The 15834-nt window shown below is 44.9% G+C and overlaps 1 protein-coding gene and 1 pseudogene across 27 annotated transcripts in view; one reads left to right on the forward strand and one right to left on the reverse strand.

Moving 5' to 3' along the window:
* The window catches only part of RFFL (ring finger and FYVE like domain containing E3 ubiquitin protein ligase), an 80892-nt gene extending 68970 nt beyond the window's left edge, over positions 1-11922 (forward strand). For 11 of the 27 annotated variants that reach the window (XM_063798709.1, XM_001174509.8, XM_063798702.1 and 8 more), the window contains 4 exons: positions 3377-3460; positions 4403-4613; positions 6257-6280; positions 8875-11922. In XM_063798709.1, the coding sequence (XP_063654779.1) occupies positions 3377-3460; positions 4403-4613; positions 6257-6280; positions 8875-9056 (501 nt within the window). In that variant the 3' untranslated portion in view covers positions 9057-11922. The remainder of the gene's footprint in view (positions 1-3376; positions 3461-4402; positions 4614-6256; positions 6281-8874) is intronic. The other 16 variants (XM_063798717.1, XM_063798711.1, XM_063798712.1 and 13 more) reach the window with 3 other exon arrangements.
* Positions 11923-15179: 3257 nt separating this feature from the next.
* On the reverse strand, positions 15180-15780 carry LOC129137665 (oligosaccharyltransferase complex subunit OSTC-like; annotated as a pseudogene).
* Positions 15781-15834: the final 54 nt, after the last annotated feature.

The following is a 15834-nucleotide window of genomic DNA, read 5'->3' on the forward strand; positions in this document are numbered from 1 at the left end:
AAACTTAGTTCCTTAGTAACCATCACAAGGAATATAGGAAAGCAAAGGGCTATATGGAGGCAAGGGAGGGTGGGGAAACAGACAAAGACACTGCTTCTCTTACCAGTCACTGGCTGGAAGCAGGAGTAGTTGGCACGCTGTACTTGCATGCTGCTTCTTCATTATCCTGGGGGGCTTGGAAGTGGTAAGCTAAGAGCAGCACATCAACTGAATCATGACCCAGGCCTGGGGAGTATAGAAATGAGTAATAAACTGTCTCTGTCCTCAGAAAGCCCCCAGAAGAGGGAAGGTAGACAGGTAGACCAACTAACTACTGGATTAGAGTGAGGCCAGTGGACAGAACTGTTGTATAAGAAGTGATGATGTTGCATAAGTGCCTTAAGTGACTCTGTTATTTATAGCAGCGGCCCCTAACCTTTTTGGCACCAAGGACTGGTTTTGTGGAAGACAATTTTTCCACAGACTGGGGTGCGTTGGTTTCGGGATGAAACTATTCCACCCAGATCATCAGGCATTAGTTAGATTTTCATAAGGAGCATGCATCCTAGATCCCTCGCATGCGCAGTTCACAACAGAGTTCACATTCCTATGAGAATCTAATGCCACCGCTGATCTGACAGGAGGCAAAGCTCAGGCAGTAATGCCTACTTGCCAGCCACTCACCTCCTGCTGTGCATCCGGGTTCCCAACAAGCCATGGACCAGTACCAGTCTGTGGCCCAGGGGTTGGGGACCCTTGATCTATAGGGCTTGGGCAATATGGGGGAATTAGGAACTACAAGATCCAATTTCCACATCCACTTTTGTCACTGACTTCTTGGTCCCCTTGGGCAAATGTTGAGCCTACAACAATGAAATGAGGTTAGTAATCACAGACCACTTTTGATCTTGCCTGGATGTTGAGAGACCTGAATGCGTGATACCATGTCTAAAAGAGCTCTGAGTTACTTAGAGCTGGTATAGTGCTAGTGCTGTTGGTTCCCACACATGATGTGGATGGCTGCTGCCACTTGTTTATGATCACCTCCTTTGCCAGGACTGGGCCCCCTGATTCAGCTCTTGACAACCACTGAGGCATAAAGGCCAATGTGATAGCATAATTTAACTGCAGTAAAATCATTTAACTCCCTTTTTGGCCTGAACATGTTTTTCTCCGCAGCTGGACTTTAACTCTTTCCTAAGCTCTGACTCTTGGTCTGCTAGACAGATTTAAACTCCTGCTATACATTCTTCCCTTTTTTTTTTTTTCCACTCTATGTATAAGGAGCCAGGAGAAGAACCTGAGGAATTCTTTTTCTGTAAAGAACCTTGGCTGGGCGTGGTGGTTCATGCCTGGTAATCCCAGCACTTTGGGAGGCTGAGGCAGGCGGATCATTTGAGCCCAGGCATTTGAGACTAGCCTGGCAACATGGCAAAACCCTGTCTCTACAAAAAATACAAAAATTAGCTGGGCGTGGTGGTGGGTGCCTGTAGCTACTCAAGAGGCTGAGGTGGGAGGATCATTTAAGCCTGGGAGGTCGAGGCTGCAGTGAACCATGATCATGCCACCACACTCCAGCCTGGGCAACAGAGTGAGATCCTGTCTCAGAAAACAAAAACAAAAAACCAACCAAACTTTTCAGGTAGATTTTTCAATGAAAGATGATAAGCTTCCTGTCATTAACCAGAAATTTCCAGATTGCACCTAAAGGTCACCCTACATACAAGATCTAAGTGGGTACTTTTCCTCTGAGATTTTCAAGAGACATTAATGTCTGCTTACATCCCCTGTTCTGGTGAGAGCTGCACTTTGCAAGCAGGAAAAACAGGCATGGAAGAATTAAGTAACTTACGCAGTACTGTCTGACAAGTTCGTAAATGAGCTGCACCTAGAATGTAAATTTCCTTATAATACTTGCTCAACCAGAGTTCTCTCTTTCACCTTTAGTGCCCTAGCAATCAATAGTTGCTAGGCAAGGAAGTATATACAATAAGCACAACTGTGGACAGGTACTAGTTTTGGATTTTTATTTAGCCAGTGGGCAAACTGGAAAGACAAGAGCATGCTTTGCAGCATGAGGTCGTTTCTCTTTCTAGGAAACAGGACATCTGAAAGATATCTACTTAGGAACAGGTTAGGCTCTGAAGGATTCCGGGGTAATTCCAAGGTAACACTACCTGAGAGACCAGTGAGGATCTACAGTAAGCTAAGAGAAAACATTGTTGATGAAGACACTGATTTGGATCCATCCCCATACATGTGTACTATGCATTTGATCTTGCCTTCATTTGGCATTTTGTTATTTCTACTTTTCATTTCCATTGCAGTTGGTTGCCTCTTCTTGATTAGCTCCATATTATGAATCCTAATGTGGGGTGAGTGGCTGGGGTCGGTGGGTGTCTTTGGTTTCCCAGATTGTCCCTTCACTGGCATCCCCAGAATCTGGTGGAAAAGGCCTGTGAGCTCAGACACCTCTTTGCTCTGAGCTCACAGCAGGCCCTTTGCCTGCAGGGAGCAGTGGGCGAAAAGGATCTACTTAAGGGGTTTGTGGCTTAAATGGTGATGGAATTAGGAGGCTAACAGTTCTGCCTACTCTTTGGCCAAACCTCCTAAAGGAGTACTCAGGAGGAACCTTTTGAGAAGTGAGAATTCCAAGCATAATGAAATTCCGTAAGCATAGGCAGTGTTTTATATAGTGTTAGGCTAATAGATTCTTAGATACATTAAAATACTCTTTGACTAGGTCTGGACATAGCACTTAATAATAGTGTGCTCAACATGGGGAGCACATTTCCAGAATGTGAGAGTAGTTACTAGGCAGAAAAGAAAGAGACTAGGGTGGTGATGGTCTGGAAACTTTGTCCCATCAGTGTCAGATAAGGAAGCCAGGGAGATTTAGTGTGAAGGAGGGGAAAACATGGTATAAACAGTTTGGGAAAAACAAAAAACAAACAAACAAAAACCCCAGTAGACTATGGTCTGAGGAGCAGAACCAGGGATAGGGATGGCAATTTTGGATCAGTGTCAAGAAAAACCTTGATGCCAGATAGAGAGCAGTCCAGCAGTGGAATGGACACAATGACCTTCCCTTCACCTGTCGTGCTCAAGCTGAGATTAAATTGATGATGAGTTGTGGCTACTGCCATCCTGGTGTGTGCAGAATTAATGCAGTTTTGTTCTAGAGGGCAGCTTTGTCTATTGAAATGTATTTTTGTTGTTTCTCTGCTTGACAAAGTTGGTATGAGAGAGCAGGCTTTTGTAATGATGCTGTAAGAGGCTCCGGATTTCTGGGCATGATGGGAGTACATTCTGGACATTGTGTGAGTTGAAAAGAGGCCCATGCTATGCAGATCTCTGGGACATCTCTAGATGTGATGTTACTTTTCTCTTCCCACAGGCCAATGGCCATGTGTCTCAGGATCAAGAGGAACCCATCTACCTGGAGAGCGTGGCCAGAGTACCTGCTGAGGATGAGACCCAGGTGGGGCCTCTGCTTGGGTCTGTGTCTTCACCTTTCCTCTTTCACTGGTGTTCTTTGGAACCTCTTAGCAGAGTCGAGTGGAGAGAGAATAAATGTGTGATGATAGTGCTTCCGAAATTATATTTTGGGGGTAGGGTTTAGTGTTAGTGTTCCAGGTTAACTAGTGAAGCGGTCAGTGTATTTATAAGGAGTTGTGAGGTCACAGTGGAGACAGAGAAGCCTCATGGCCCATTGTATTTCCAGTCTCTTGACTTTCTAAGAGCTGCCGGAGGGCAGGCTTGTGGTCCTGCTGTTAAAATCTTGTTCTTTTCTTGCTTCTAGCACACTGTAGCCATTGTCAAGGGAAGGAGGTCAGACAATTAGCCAGGCAGGGCCAGTCCAGAGCACAGACCAGGGAGCTGTGGCCAAGGTTGTGTATAGAGGAGTACTTGCCAGGGAAATGTGCCTCTTGTGGGCAAGCAGAAGTCTCCAGGGGAGAAGAGCCAGCACCATGCTGGGTTTCATGTGCGGCCATATTTAACCTCTACAGGACCCCTGTGGGGTAGGACTGCTCTCTCCCCTTAATGGAGGGGCAAACGGGCTCAGAGTGGTAAGCAACTTGCTGGATATTATTTAGCATTAACAGCAGAGGAGTCAAGATTCAAAATTAGGGTCATATGACTCAAACCAGCACTCCTTCTACTATACTTCTATCTAGTACTATATCACACTGATTGGTTGGTCTGTGTCTGTTTGCTCCTGAGCACAGAATCGTGGGTCAGGAAGAGATTCTAGTATATTTTGCAATGCAGAGCACCATGCCAGGTACTCATCCTGTCTCTGTTCCTACCCTTCATGAGGTCAGTCACCAAAATTATGATGTGGTGACTGCTTTGGGGTCCTTGGAGAAAGAGCTTGGGGAGGTAAGAGCTGAGCACACTGATCTCATCTTTGTCATTGCAGTCTATTGACTCAGAGGACAGCTTTGTCCCAGGCCGAAGGGCCTCTCTGTCTGACCTGACCGACCTGGAGGACATTGAAGGCCTGACAGTGCGGCAGCTGAAAGAGATCTTGGCTCGCAACTTTGTCAACTACAAGGGCTGCTGTGAGAAGTGGGAGCTGATGGAGAGAGTGACCCGGCTATACAAGGATCAGAAAGGACTCCAGCACCTGGGTGAGGGGCTATCTGCATGGTAGCTTTACAGAGCTCAGGAGTGTTTGCTGTCACTCCAAAGCATGATGGTATTGACCTGACTCAATTTCCACACTTTTAGCCATGGAAGGAGACACCTTACATATTTGCACCGTCTAATAATAGCTGTCATTTGTGGTTGAGTGTCAAAACTAGATTAGGCATTGCATGTATGTATTTATTCCTTAGAGCAACCTATGAAATAGACATTATTAGCATCACCCCTTTATCTGAAAGGTAAAATTTAACTGAAAATTTTATGGTCATAAAATTTAACTGAAAATTTTATGGTCTAAGTCCATAGCCTTTCTCACCATATGCTATCCCCTCCCTACTCACCACCACCTTGTAAGTTTTCTTACCTTAGAATAAGAATGCTTGTTCTGAAGATTTGGGAGGTAGAAAGTGAATCTACATACATGGCAGGAGAAGATAGCTGTTCCATCTGCACTTGGGCTCTTCCTTTTGTTCATTTCCCAGAGCATTTTACACTGTATCATTCAGGAGATGCCCAGGAAAATATCTGGGTCTGTGGTTAAATGAGTTTAGGGAAAAATACCTCATATCTTCATTACTGATTTATGGTAGATTTTTATATTAAAGGCAGAGAAGTCCTGCAGAAGAGAAATGTGTTTTGGCTGTTTTGAACTTAGCATTTCCTGAAATTATTTCACCACAGAATCTTCTCCTTTCCTCCCATCCCCAGTTGATTTGGTTCCTACAGAGCAACATACTGATTCCTTGCTTGGTAAGAGTGGTTGAAGTCAGGTTTCAGGCTCTCTTCTACCAGTAGCTCAAATTCATCAGTGTTAGGGGTCATCTGACTGACTCTTCACCCGATTACAGACTGAGGCCTACTGACATGGAGTCTGTTTCCCCTTTGGGATTGTTTCAAGAGTCTTCTCTCGAGTCGTCAGGACCTGGGGAACAGAACAGATGACTCCATGTGGGAACTTTATCCAGATTCTCTGACTGACTGAAACAGCTAGATAGTTCATTCTTTCTTGACTTTAATGCTGACTTCAAAATAGAAAAGGATATTGCACATATACAGTATCCTTCTACTTGGCAGTTTGTGCAAACTGGTGGAATACCTTTTCCTAAGAGTAGACCAGGCTGGGTGTGTTGGCTTATGCCTGTAATCCTAGCACTCTGGGAGGCTGAGGCAGGTGGATCACTTGAGATCAGGAGTTCAAGACCAGCATAGGCAACATGGTGAAACACCATCTCCACCAAAAACAAAAAATTAGCCGGGAGTGGTGGCATGTGCCTGTAGTCCCCAGGTACTCAGGAGGCCGAGGCAGGAGAATCGCTTGAACCCATGAGAAAGAGGTTGCAGTGAGCCAAGATCATGCCACTGCACTCCAGCCTGGGCAACAGAGTGAGGCTCCATCTCAAAAAAAATAAAAAATAAAAAATAAAAGTAGACCAGATGCACGAGTAGGAGCTTTGTGTGAGTTCTGAGCATGTAGAGTGAGTAGAGGGCAGATGTCCATCTAGGCTCTTGGCAAGCCTGGTTCCCAGCAGGGAGTGGTAAGAGTTCAGAAATGATGTCAGGGCAGTAAGAGACTGTGTTTGTACCATCATGCCTTACCTATTCAGACATCCTTCTCTTTCCTTTTCAGTCAGTGGTGCCGAAGACCAAAACGGTATGTAGTTGTTTCTGTTTGGGAATGGGCTTAGGCCCTTTTGTCCTTCCCCTCCTTCAACCCCAATCACTTTAGTAGTCTAAGAATTCTGAGCATTTGAGCCCCCAGAGAGAGGGTGTGTGGGAAACTCACTGAGACCCAGGGGGCCTCTCACCATCTTTAGAAATTCTCTCTGCTCGCTGTGCAGGAAGCAGAGTGGAGCATACGTAGGGGCGGACTGACTGATGTGCATGTCCCTGGGCTACCTGAGCTCAGAAGCCAACATTTGTAAAACACTGAAATAGAGGAGGGGTGGCATGTATCACACTCAGCTCATTTTTTAAAATCTTGGTGTTTTCAGTTCTGGTCTGGGTAGGGAGGGTCTCTGTGTACACCTTCTGGGGAATCAGGGTGTTTAGCAGCTTCTGGTACTAACCAAAAAGAAAGGGTGGTGACCTGAGACAGCCCTATTTGTACAGGGCTGGTAATGGTTAGAGCTACTCTGGAGCTAACACATGTGCTACTCTCTGGGCACAAGCTATATATCTCAGCTCAGCTGCCACTCACTTAAAGACCACCACTGGGCCCTCAGGTACTCCCAGAACACACTGCAGAACTCCTGACCATCTGTGGGGACATTCTAAAATATGCTATGTGTTTTCAAAAGCCTCAAGGGTATATGGTTGTGAACTCCCTTCCAAGAGAGAATGTTCTTAGAGTAGTGTTGGACTAGCCTGCAGCATTTTAAAACTTATTTCAGAAGACTTCCCAAATTTATTTAGTAAAATGGCCTTTTGCTCAGAATGGGCAATTTTATGTCTGATTACTTCTAATCAGACATAAAAAACAGTTGAGCTTTTCTCAATTCCCCAAAACCATTTGGAGTTCTAGACCTACCTCCACCCTCCAACCCCCCAGCATCACCTGGTACCAAGATCAGGCTGATCTACTTGGTGCTTCCTTTCTTTTTCTGATTCCCTGGGAGAATGCTGACAACTGAGTTAATGTGTTTGTTGTTACTCCTGAGAGAATGAGTAACTGAAAATTATAAATTATTCCCATTCATCTTAGGTATTTGTATAGTCTCCAAACCTCTGTTAGGACCAACAGCACCTCAAAAGAGGCAAATGGGTTTCACTCCCTTTCACACCCAGCCTACCTCCTAGGGGGAAGTATTTCTTAACTTTTTAATAGTCCAGAAAAGAGAAAGTATAGATGCAATAAGGGAGAATTCCTCTATGGGTTGGCCAACCCCCAGATGGTAGAGGTGACTTGTGTGAGATCAGTTCCTTTTTATGGGTACCTACTTCAGGCTACAATTTAAGACATGTTGGAGATGGCTGGGCTTTTGAACATGATTTTTTCTGTTTGGTCAGCTCTACTAGGATACTGGTCATGCCCACTATATTCTGCTAGTGACACAAGCCAGTTAGCATTTATTGAGAACCCTGTGCACTCGGCAGTTGATACTGTCTGGATAGTTTCTACTCTTAGGGCAGCTAGGCAGAAGGCCATTCTAGAGCAGGTGCTGTGGGGCCAGCCTGCCTGGGTTTGAATCCTGGCTCCTCGACTTAGCAGCTTTGTGCCCTTGGGCAAGCCACTTAACTTTTTTGCCCCAGTTGGCCTCATCTATAAAATGAAAATAACAAGAGGTCCTACTTTATAGTTTTTGTGAGGCTTCAGTGAGTTAACACATGCAAAGCTTTCAGGACCCTGCCTGGCACACGGTAAGCATTCAGTAAATGTGGGATGTTGTCATTCCCTTGGGAAGATGTTCATTCATCAGACATTTAGAGTACCTACCATATAACTGGCATTGGGGGCTTCAAAGATGAATATCTAACCTCGGAGCATGGAATAAATGCTAAGCATATAATTGTAAAAATTGATTAAATATGTTGAATTAAAGAGCTCATAGTCTACTCTGGGAGTAAGTAGGCAAACTCAAAATTTTAATCCAATGTGATAAGCAGTCATGGGGGTATAAAAAAGTTTTGTGGGGGTAGAAAGAGGGAGCAGTAATCTCTGCCAAGTTTCTCCACCAGGAAGTTTCCTCAGGAAACCTGGGAGTAGTTTGTGAGATAGCAGAGGGGTCCCCCATGATCCCTGACTTTATTAAATGGAGGATATGTTTATAGATAAAGCCTTGTGATCCTTAATGAACCACTCATCACAGTTCCATTTCTATCTAAACTTTTCTGAACCAGTTTTATCTTTTTAGCCTGTTCTGCCTCAGGGGATAATGAGTCCCTACATGCCACTCACACACTCACTATATTACAGCCCCAACAGTCTGAAAATTATTTCTTTTAAGCTTTGAGAACTTTGCCTTAGTTCTCATGTTCTGGGATGTATCTGATCCCCAAGTGCTGCGTACTTTTCAAATCTATACCTGTTGGAGGGGATGAAGTGTGGATTAAACAAGTAACCAGAGTTGGTTATTGAGGAAATGTTTCCTTGGAGGAGCTCTATTTGAGGGAAGCATGTGCACTGAGAGTTTGTTTACAATGTACCTGTTATCTCCCACCTCCCTCCCCCAGTCACCCCTATACACTTAAGACATTCTCCTTACTTACTCCTCTGCCCCTTTTTTTCTGCCCTGTGTGTTTGTACAGGGGGAGCAGTACCATCAGGCTTGGAGGAGAACCTGTGTAAGATCTGCATGGACTCACCCATTGACTGTGTTCTTCTGGAGTGTGGCCACATGGTAACCTGTACCAAGTGTGGCAAGCGCATGAATGAATGTCCCATCTGCCGGCAGTATGTAATCCGAGCTGTGCATGTCTTCCGGTCCTGAGAGCTTGCATCGGTTTCTTCAGTGCCTTACAGGGAAATAGCCTGGGGTGTCTGGGCTCAGGGTTGGCCAGCTTGCAGAGGAGCAAGCTAGTCGAAATATTGCAGGGTTCCCAAAACCAGGTCAAGCAAGATGCCATGTCACCCCTGAGCATGCCTGTCTTCCCAGGGGTGTACCTCTTGGCTGGCAAAGCCCAAGGCCAGTGGGAACTTGTATAAATCACATGGGTATGTTCTTGGTTCAGTGATCTTGGAGTGATGATGGTAACTGATGAACAGAGAACTTTCCAGAACTTGGGTCCTGTCTTCCTCCCTGAACCTAGACAGTTTCACCCCTCCTCCTGTACCCAACCCATCCCCACCCCATATGGGAGATGCTTGCCCATGTGTTTCATCAATCAGAAGTCCTCCTCCCCAGCACATTTGGATTTAAATTTCTGGTCTCTCCAGCTTTCTGTGCTTTAACTATCTTTGCTAAAGTCTCTTGCTACATTGCCTAAATCCATTTGTTTCTTTGGACCAAAAATGTTAGTTTACCAGACCGATAGTGGTCCTTAGGACAGATTTTAGACCAGTAAACTTATCTTTGGTGAGAAATGAAATACAAATGCTATAGAAAAATTTCAAAGTTGTTAAAAGCCACTTCCTTAAATGCTGGGATTGGAAGCTGTTGGTCTCCTGACCTGACTCTGGGAGCCAACAAAACATCAGGCTCCCAAACTGCTGGGAAATTCGTTTCTGTCTGCAAGGGATAGTGCGTGCATAATCCCTGCTGCTGCTTCTCTTGGGACCTGATTTGCACCATCCTTAGTTTATGCGGAAAGGGGAAGCAATGGGTGGAGGCAGTGGCCTTCTCCTTAATTTTGGCTTGGCTTCTGATCCTTTTCCCAACTAGAAGTCTTAAGCCACTTTACTCTGAAAATGAAATCCCTCCCTTATCCATGGTAGTTTTAAATTTGGTTTCATTGAAGAAATAGATTTAGGCAAAGAGCCTGTGCTCTTCTCTGGCCAGACTGCTGTTGAAGTTCCTGGAGAGCAAATGTTAAGACAGAGCACTTAAGAGCTTTCAGGAGGTACTGAATGAGACTGGATTCTGTTGTGAGCCGACAGTTCAAGTCTTTATTTCCCAGGTTGGTGGGGAGTGAGGAGACCCTACTTTCATTCCCTTTCCTAGCCTACTGATTTTTGGGGGCAGGTCAGGGAGAAAGCATTTTTTTTTTTTTTTTTTGAGTCTCACTCTGTTGCCCAGGCTGGAGTGCAGTGGTGCAGTCTTGGCTTACGGCAACCTCCACCTCCCAGGTTCAAGCTATTCTCCTGCCTTAGCCTCCAGAGTAGCTGGGATTATAGGCACCCACCACCACACCAGGCTAATTTTTGTATTTTTAGTAGAGACGGGGTTTCACCATGTTCACCAGGCTGGTCTTGAACTCTTGACCTTATGATCTGCCCGCCTCAGCTTCCCAAAGTGCTGGGATTACAGGCGTGAGCCACCACACCCAGCAGGAGAAAGCATTTTCTAGGCTCTTTAGGAAGGACCATGCAATGAGTAGGTGATGTATTTGAGCCCTCACAGTCTTTACACCCCTAGAGGAGCTGGAGGACTTAAGAGTTTGCTGCAGAAGCGTGGCCAAGCACAAAACACATGATCAGGAAAGCAGAGTGTTTTCCCATTACCAATGGATGAACTATGCAAACCCTAAACGCCTTGGCAGACAACTCCCACCCCTTACCCCTCCCATGCAGCTGAAAAATCTGAGACTAGAACCAATCATGACTCTGGATGGCAGAGGGAAACCTCTAAAGGGACTTATTACATTGGTACAGACATATTTATGCTTTCCTCCATCACCAACCACTAAACCCCTTTGGAGGAATGAAATAACTGCATAAAATAGTTGTCAACTGAACACTGGGCCACTTACCTCAACGTTATACAAAGTCCTGGATGATTTGATTCTGAACCACAGCCTTTGCAGGAGTTGGGGGAATCAGATTTGCTCATGAAGACATCCCTTTCCACTTTTGTCATGGGCAGTAAATACTATAGTTTACAATGCCTACCAATTAGCAAAGGATCATTCATTCAGCTACTCAGTTCCTCTGTAAAACAGGTCTATGTATGTGCAATTCAGCTAAGATCTAGCAGTAACTTAAGGGCAGAAGCTGGCTCTCTACTTACAACCTGTTTCTCTGCTGAAGCCTTACCTCCTCTTCAGTTTCCCTCCTAGACACAAATCGAAAATAATTAATATACTGACAGCTGGTTAGTAACCTCAGTAAGAATTAAAACTGAGGTTGTTTACTCATTTTGCCTTTAAATCTTTTATCCCCTTTTGGTGAAGGTTTCCCTTTAGGAAAAAAGGTGTCAAACAACCCTGATTTTTTTTTTTTTTTTTTGCATCATTTTTATTACACCAAATAAAAGTTGGGAGTTCCAAGATCCCATTCCAGTTAATATTTAACCAAGGTCTAAAATTTGATTTTTTAAAAATCTTTGAATCCTCCCTTCTGCCCCTCATGGATCCTTGGTTTTAATGATATGGAAACGTCTAATTCTTAGAATTATTCCGTAGCTTTTGCTGATTACTCTGAGATTTCAGTTAAGACTTGTTTCAAAAGACAGATAGCTGACTGGTTCATAATACATTGGAATAGTTGGATCCAAACTAATAAGAATAAGCTGTACAGGAACTAGTGCTCAATACACATTGTATAAATTTGTGGAAATTTCTTGGATGTGAATTGTTACTTCAAGTGGCTTTTATTAAGATTTTCTCAGACTTACTTGGAGGTTAAAGCAAACCCAAATGTGTATTATTTTGTTACAGAGCTCTGCTTTATAATTTTGTAATAAAGTTTCAATACAGACACCTGTCCTGTCTGGTGCGAGGATGTTAGAGGTTGATAGGACTGACAGAAGAGCCTGACAGTGGTTCATGCTATAATTTCGACACTTTAGGAGGCCAAGGTGGGAAGACTGCTTGAGCTCAGGAGTTTGAGACCAACCTGGGCAATGTAGTGAGACTTTGTCTCTACTTAAAAAAACAAACAAGGGCCGGGTGCGGTGGCTCACGCCTGTAATCCCAGCACTTTGGGAGGCTGAGGCGGGCAGATCACGAGGTCAGGAGATCGAGACCACCCTGGCTAACACGGTGAAACCCCGTCTCTACTAAAAATACAAAAAATTAGCCAGGCGTGGTGGCGGGTGCCTGTAGTCCCAGCTACTCGGGAGGCTGAGGCAGGAGAATGGTGTGAACCCGGGAGGCGGAGCTTGCAGTGAGCCAAGATTGCACCACTGCAGTCCGGCCTGGGCGAAAGAGCGAGACTCCGTCTCAAAAAACAAAACAAAAAAAAAACACAAACAAAAAACCCAAAAAAACCAAAAAATTAGCCGTGCATGGTGGTGCATGTGGGTAGTCCCAACTACTTGGAAGGCTGAGGTGGGAGGATCACTTGAGCCAGGAGATTGAAGCTGCAGTGAGCTCTGATCGCCACCGCACTCCAGCCAGGGTGACAGAGTGAGACCCTGTATTAAAAAAAAAAAAAAAAAAATTGACAAAATAACTGATAAACCACAAGCTAATCCTGGGATGTGCACATGGCCTGGGATTAGCCTGTGGTTGGGCCAAGTGACCTTGGTCAAGATGCTCAGTGTTGTTGTAACTAACTAACTTGCTCAAGACCACAAATGTAATATGTGGAAGAGGCCATGGAACAGCCTAGAAGAGAATGAGAGCTGGGTAGGAAAAGGATGAATCCCAAGACCAATTGGGTTGAAGCACCAAGTGAGTTCAGATATTTACACTGATCTAGAAGAGATGGGCCTTAACTGAAATCTGAGGACAGTTAGTATGCCCAGTTAGGTCTTCAGGTTACCCTGGGAGATACATGGTACCTTTTGGATACAGCTGTAGTACAGCTGGACTATGGCTCAGAAAATGTTGGCCCAGGCTGGGCGCCATGGCTCACGCCTGTAATCCCAGCACTTTGGGAGGCTGAGGTGCGTGGATGATTCGAGGCCAGGAGTTTGAGACCAGTCTGGACAACATGGCGAAACGTGGTCTCTACTAAAAATACAAAAACTTAGCTGCGAGTGATGGTGTGTGCCTGTTTGTTAAGTCTCAGCCACTTGGGAGGCTGAGGCATGAGAATTGCTTGTGAACCCGGGAAGCAGAGGTTGCAGTGAGCTGAGATTGCACCACTGCACTCCAGCCTGAATGACAGAGCAAGAGTCTGTTTAAAAAAAAAAAAAAAAGGTTGGCCCAGCCTCGTGACAGACTGCTGTGTGTGCGCAGGCTTGTACAAACCTCCCTCACCAGGCGCCCAAGGAGCAGGGAAAAGACTACTGAGAATGCAGCCCCTGGGAGAACAAGATTATGTGTCCATCTGCTGTGACTGAGAAGAGAAAGGAATCTTGCCAAAAGGGCATAAAGGATCGAGGATGAGCCACAACACTTTGCTCACATTGCCCTAGGGAGCTGACCTGTTCAGCACCCAGTGATGACCTCTGCTTGATGCCAGCCAGCAGCATGTAGAGGTTCAGAAGAGGGAGGCCTCCAGCATTCTGCTGGAGAGATTTATGATGATGATGTTGAGGGCTGCATTGAAATACATGAAAGAAATACATGAAAGGATACAAAATAGTATATACAGTCAGATCTCAGCAGCAAAGACTGGAAGAAAATACATAAAAAACCACTGACATTGAAATGGCAATAACACACACTAAGGCAGAGAAGGGACAAGATGATCACCTGCAGCCAGCAGAGGCCCTTTCCTGTGAGTGTGCACTCTGGGTGTAAGCAACCAGTAAGGGCAAGTGGGGCTGGGTCCAGGTTGGAGAGGACAGTGCCTTTGGCAGGATCCTGAGGAGACAGCCTTGTTCTGCTGCCCTGTCCAGTTGTTTGTTTGGCCTGAGGCTGAAGAGAGAAATGGAAATCTATGTAGGTCAGTACTCAAAGGAGGAGCAGCTTTTTGTCTCCATAGAGGATGGAATAAAAAGTATCTTATTCCTAATACTGAAGCAAGGCTGAATGGTGCCTATTCAGAAACACCAAATGTCCTGGGCTAGAGTCAGGAAAGTAAACCCCTCCCCCGTGCTGTCCCTACTCCCCCAACATACACATTTTAAACAGTAGGTGGAAGCCAAAGTCAATCAGATCAAAGTTGGGGGGGGGGTGGGGTGGCCAGGGGGCGCAGTGGTCCTTGATCTTATAGGTCCAGAGCCTGTTAATTTGTTCATAAGGTGAGAACTGACCCTCAAGAGCTGGAAGGATTGGGACATGGCAGCCAGTTTACAACCATATGGTGTCCTGATGAGCCTGCACTCAGAGTGGAGTGTTAGCTGGAACATGCACACCTGCAACTGAGGGTTCTAAAGTCATAGGTTAGGCCCTTCTCCCGGGTAGGGTCTGGACATGCACACCAGCAGTGACGTTCCCAACTCTAGATAACTATGTGCTAGGCTCTGGGCTAAGTGCTTTACATAATGTTGCTCAGGACAACAGGACAACCCTATGATTTAGGTGCAATGGCTATTCCCATTCTACTTGGAGGGATTGAGGCTTAGATGTTAACGTAACTTGCCTAAGGTTAGAGCCATTAAGTTTCAGGAGTCTGATCTGAACTCCGTCTACACCTGCACTGTCCAGTGTGGTAGTCACTAGTGACATGTGACCATTTGAAGTTGAATTAAAATAAGAACTTCAGTTCCTTAGTTGTGCCAGCTTCATTTCAATTGCTCAGCAGCTGTCTGTGGCTAGTTTGGTTGGATACTGCAGATTTATGGATATTTCCACTGCTGCAAAAAGTTCTATTGACTAGCACTTGTCTACACTAAATTGTCTGTCTTCCTTTTGTTCTTCAAATAAATCAGCCTCAGGTAGCACAGGAGCTGTTCTTTGTAAGCAGGTTGTATGGATCTGTTCTCAGGTGTGGATTTTTATTTTTATTTTTTTCCCTGCAGATATGGAGTATATTTTCTTTAAGAAAATAAAAACTAAGAAGAAAATGCCACTCAACATTGTTGGTATTATCAATAGGTCAGCAGGAAAAAAAAAATACTGTGATAAACTTGTCTCTCTGATACCAAGAAGAAATTCTAGTCCGAGCTTCAATATGCTTCCTGTTTTTTTCGCTAGGTATTTCTTTTACTGCTGCTCTTCATTCTTTCCCACATTTCATATTGGAGGATTGGTACAGCCTTTAGAACTTCATTGACAGGAGCAAATCCAGTATCCACTGATTTCTTCTTAAAGGCACTCTAACCCATCAGATAGCCCGGCAGTTTCATTCACATGAATACTCCAGCCATGAAAAAACTCAGTAGGACACAGACGAATCCAATGAATAGAAGAAAAAAAATCGATTGAGTTTTGGGATATTTGGTGCATTCGACTGGTCCAGCATTATGAAACCTAAACCTCCCATTGTAAACAGGAAGCTGGATGCAAGTCCTTCCATAATATACTGTCCATTTACTTTGTAGGCCAAGAAAGCTACTGGCCTCTGATGCCCATGTTCATCAGCCAATACTTGGGGGTTCAACAATATCATATAATTATTCCTCCAGTCATGAGGAAGTAAGACACCACCACCAGAGCATACACAGTCATGGCTGATGGCATGTGCAGCCAGGGTGGCTTCTTCAACTTCTGGTTGGAACACTTGAGCACTAAAAATGGGATATGGTACAAAGTCTCCATGTTGGTGGCAACAAGGGCTGTTCTTGGCCTCAAGCCCCATGTGGATTTTTATTCTTAAAGAACAGTCCTGTTTCCAGG

Source organism: Pan troglodytes, chromosome 19, assembly GCF_028858775.2.
Source record: "Pan troglodytes isolate AG18354 chromosome 19, NHGRI_mPanTro3-v2.0_pri, whole genome shotgun sequence".
NCBI classification, from domain to species: Eukaryota; Metazoa; Chordata; class Mammalia; order Primates; family Hominidae; genus Pan; species Pan troglodytes.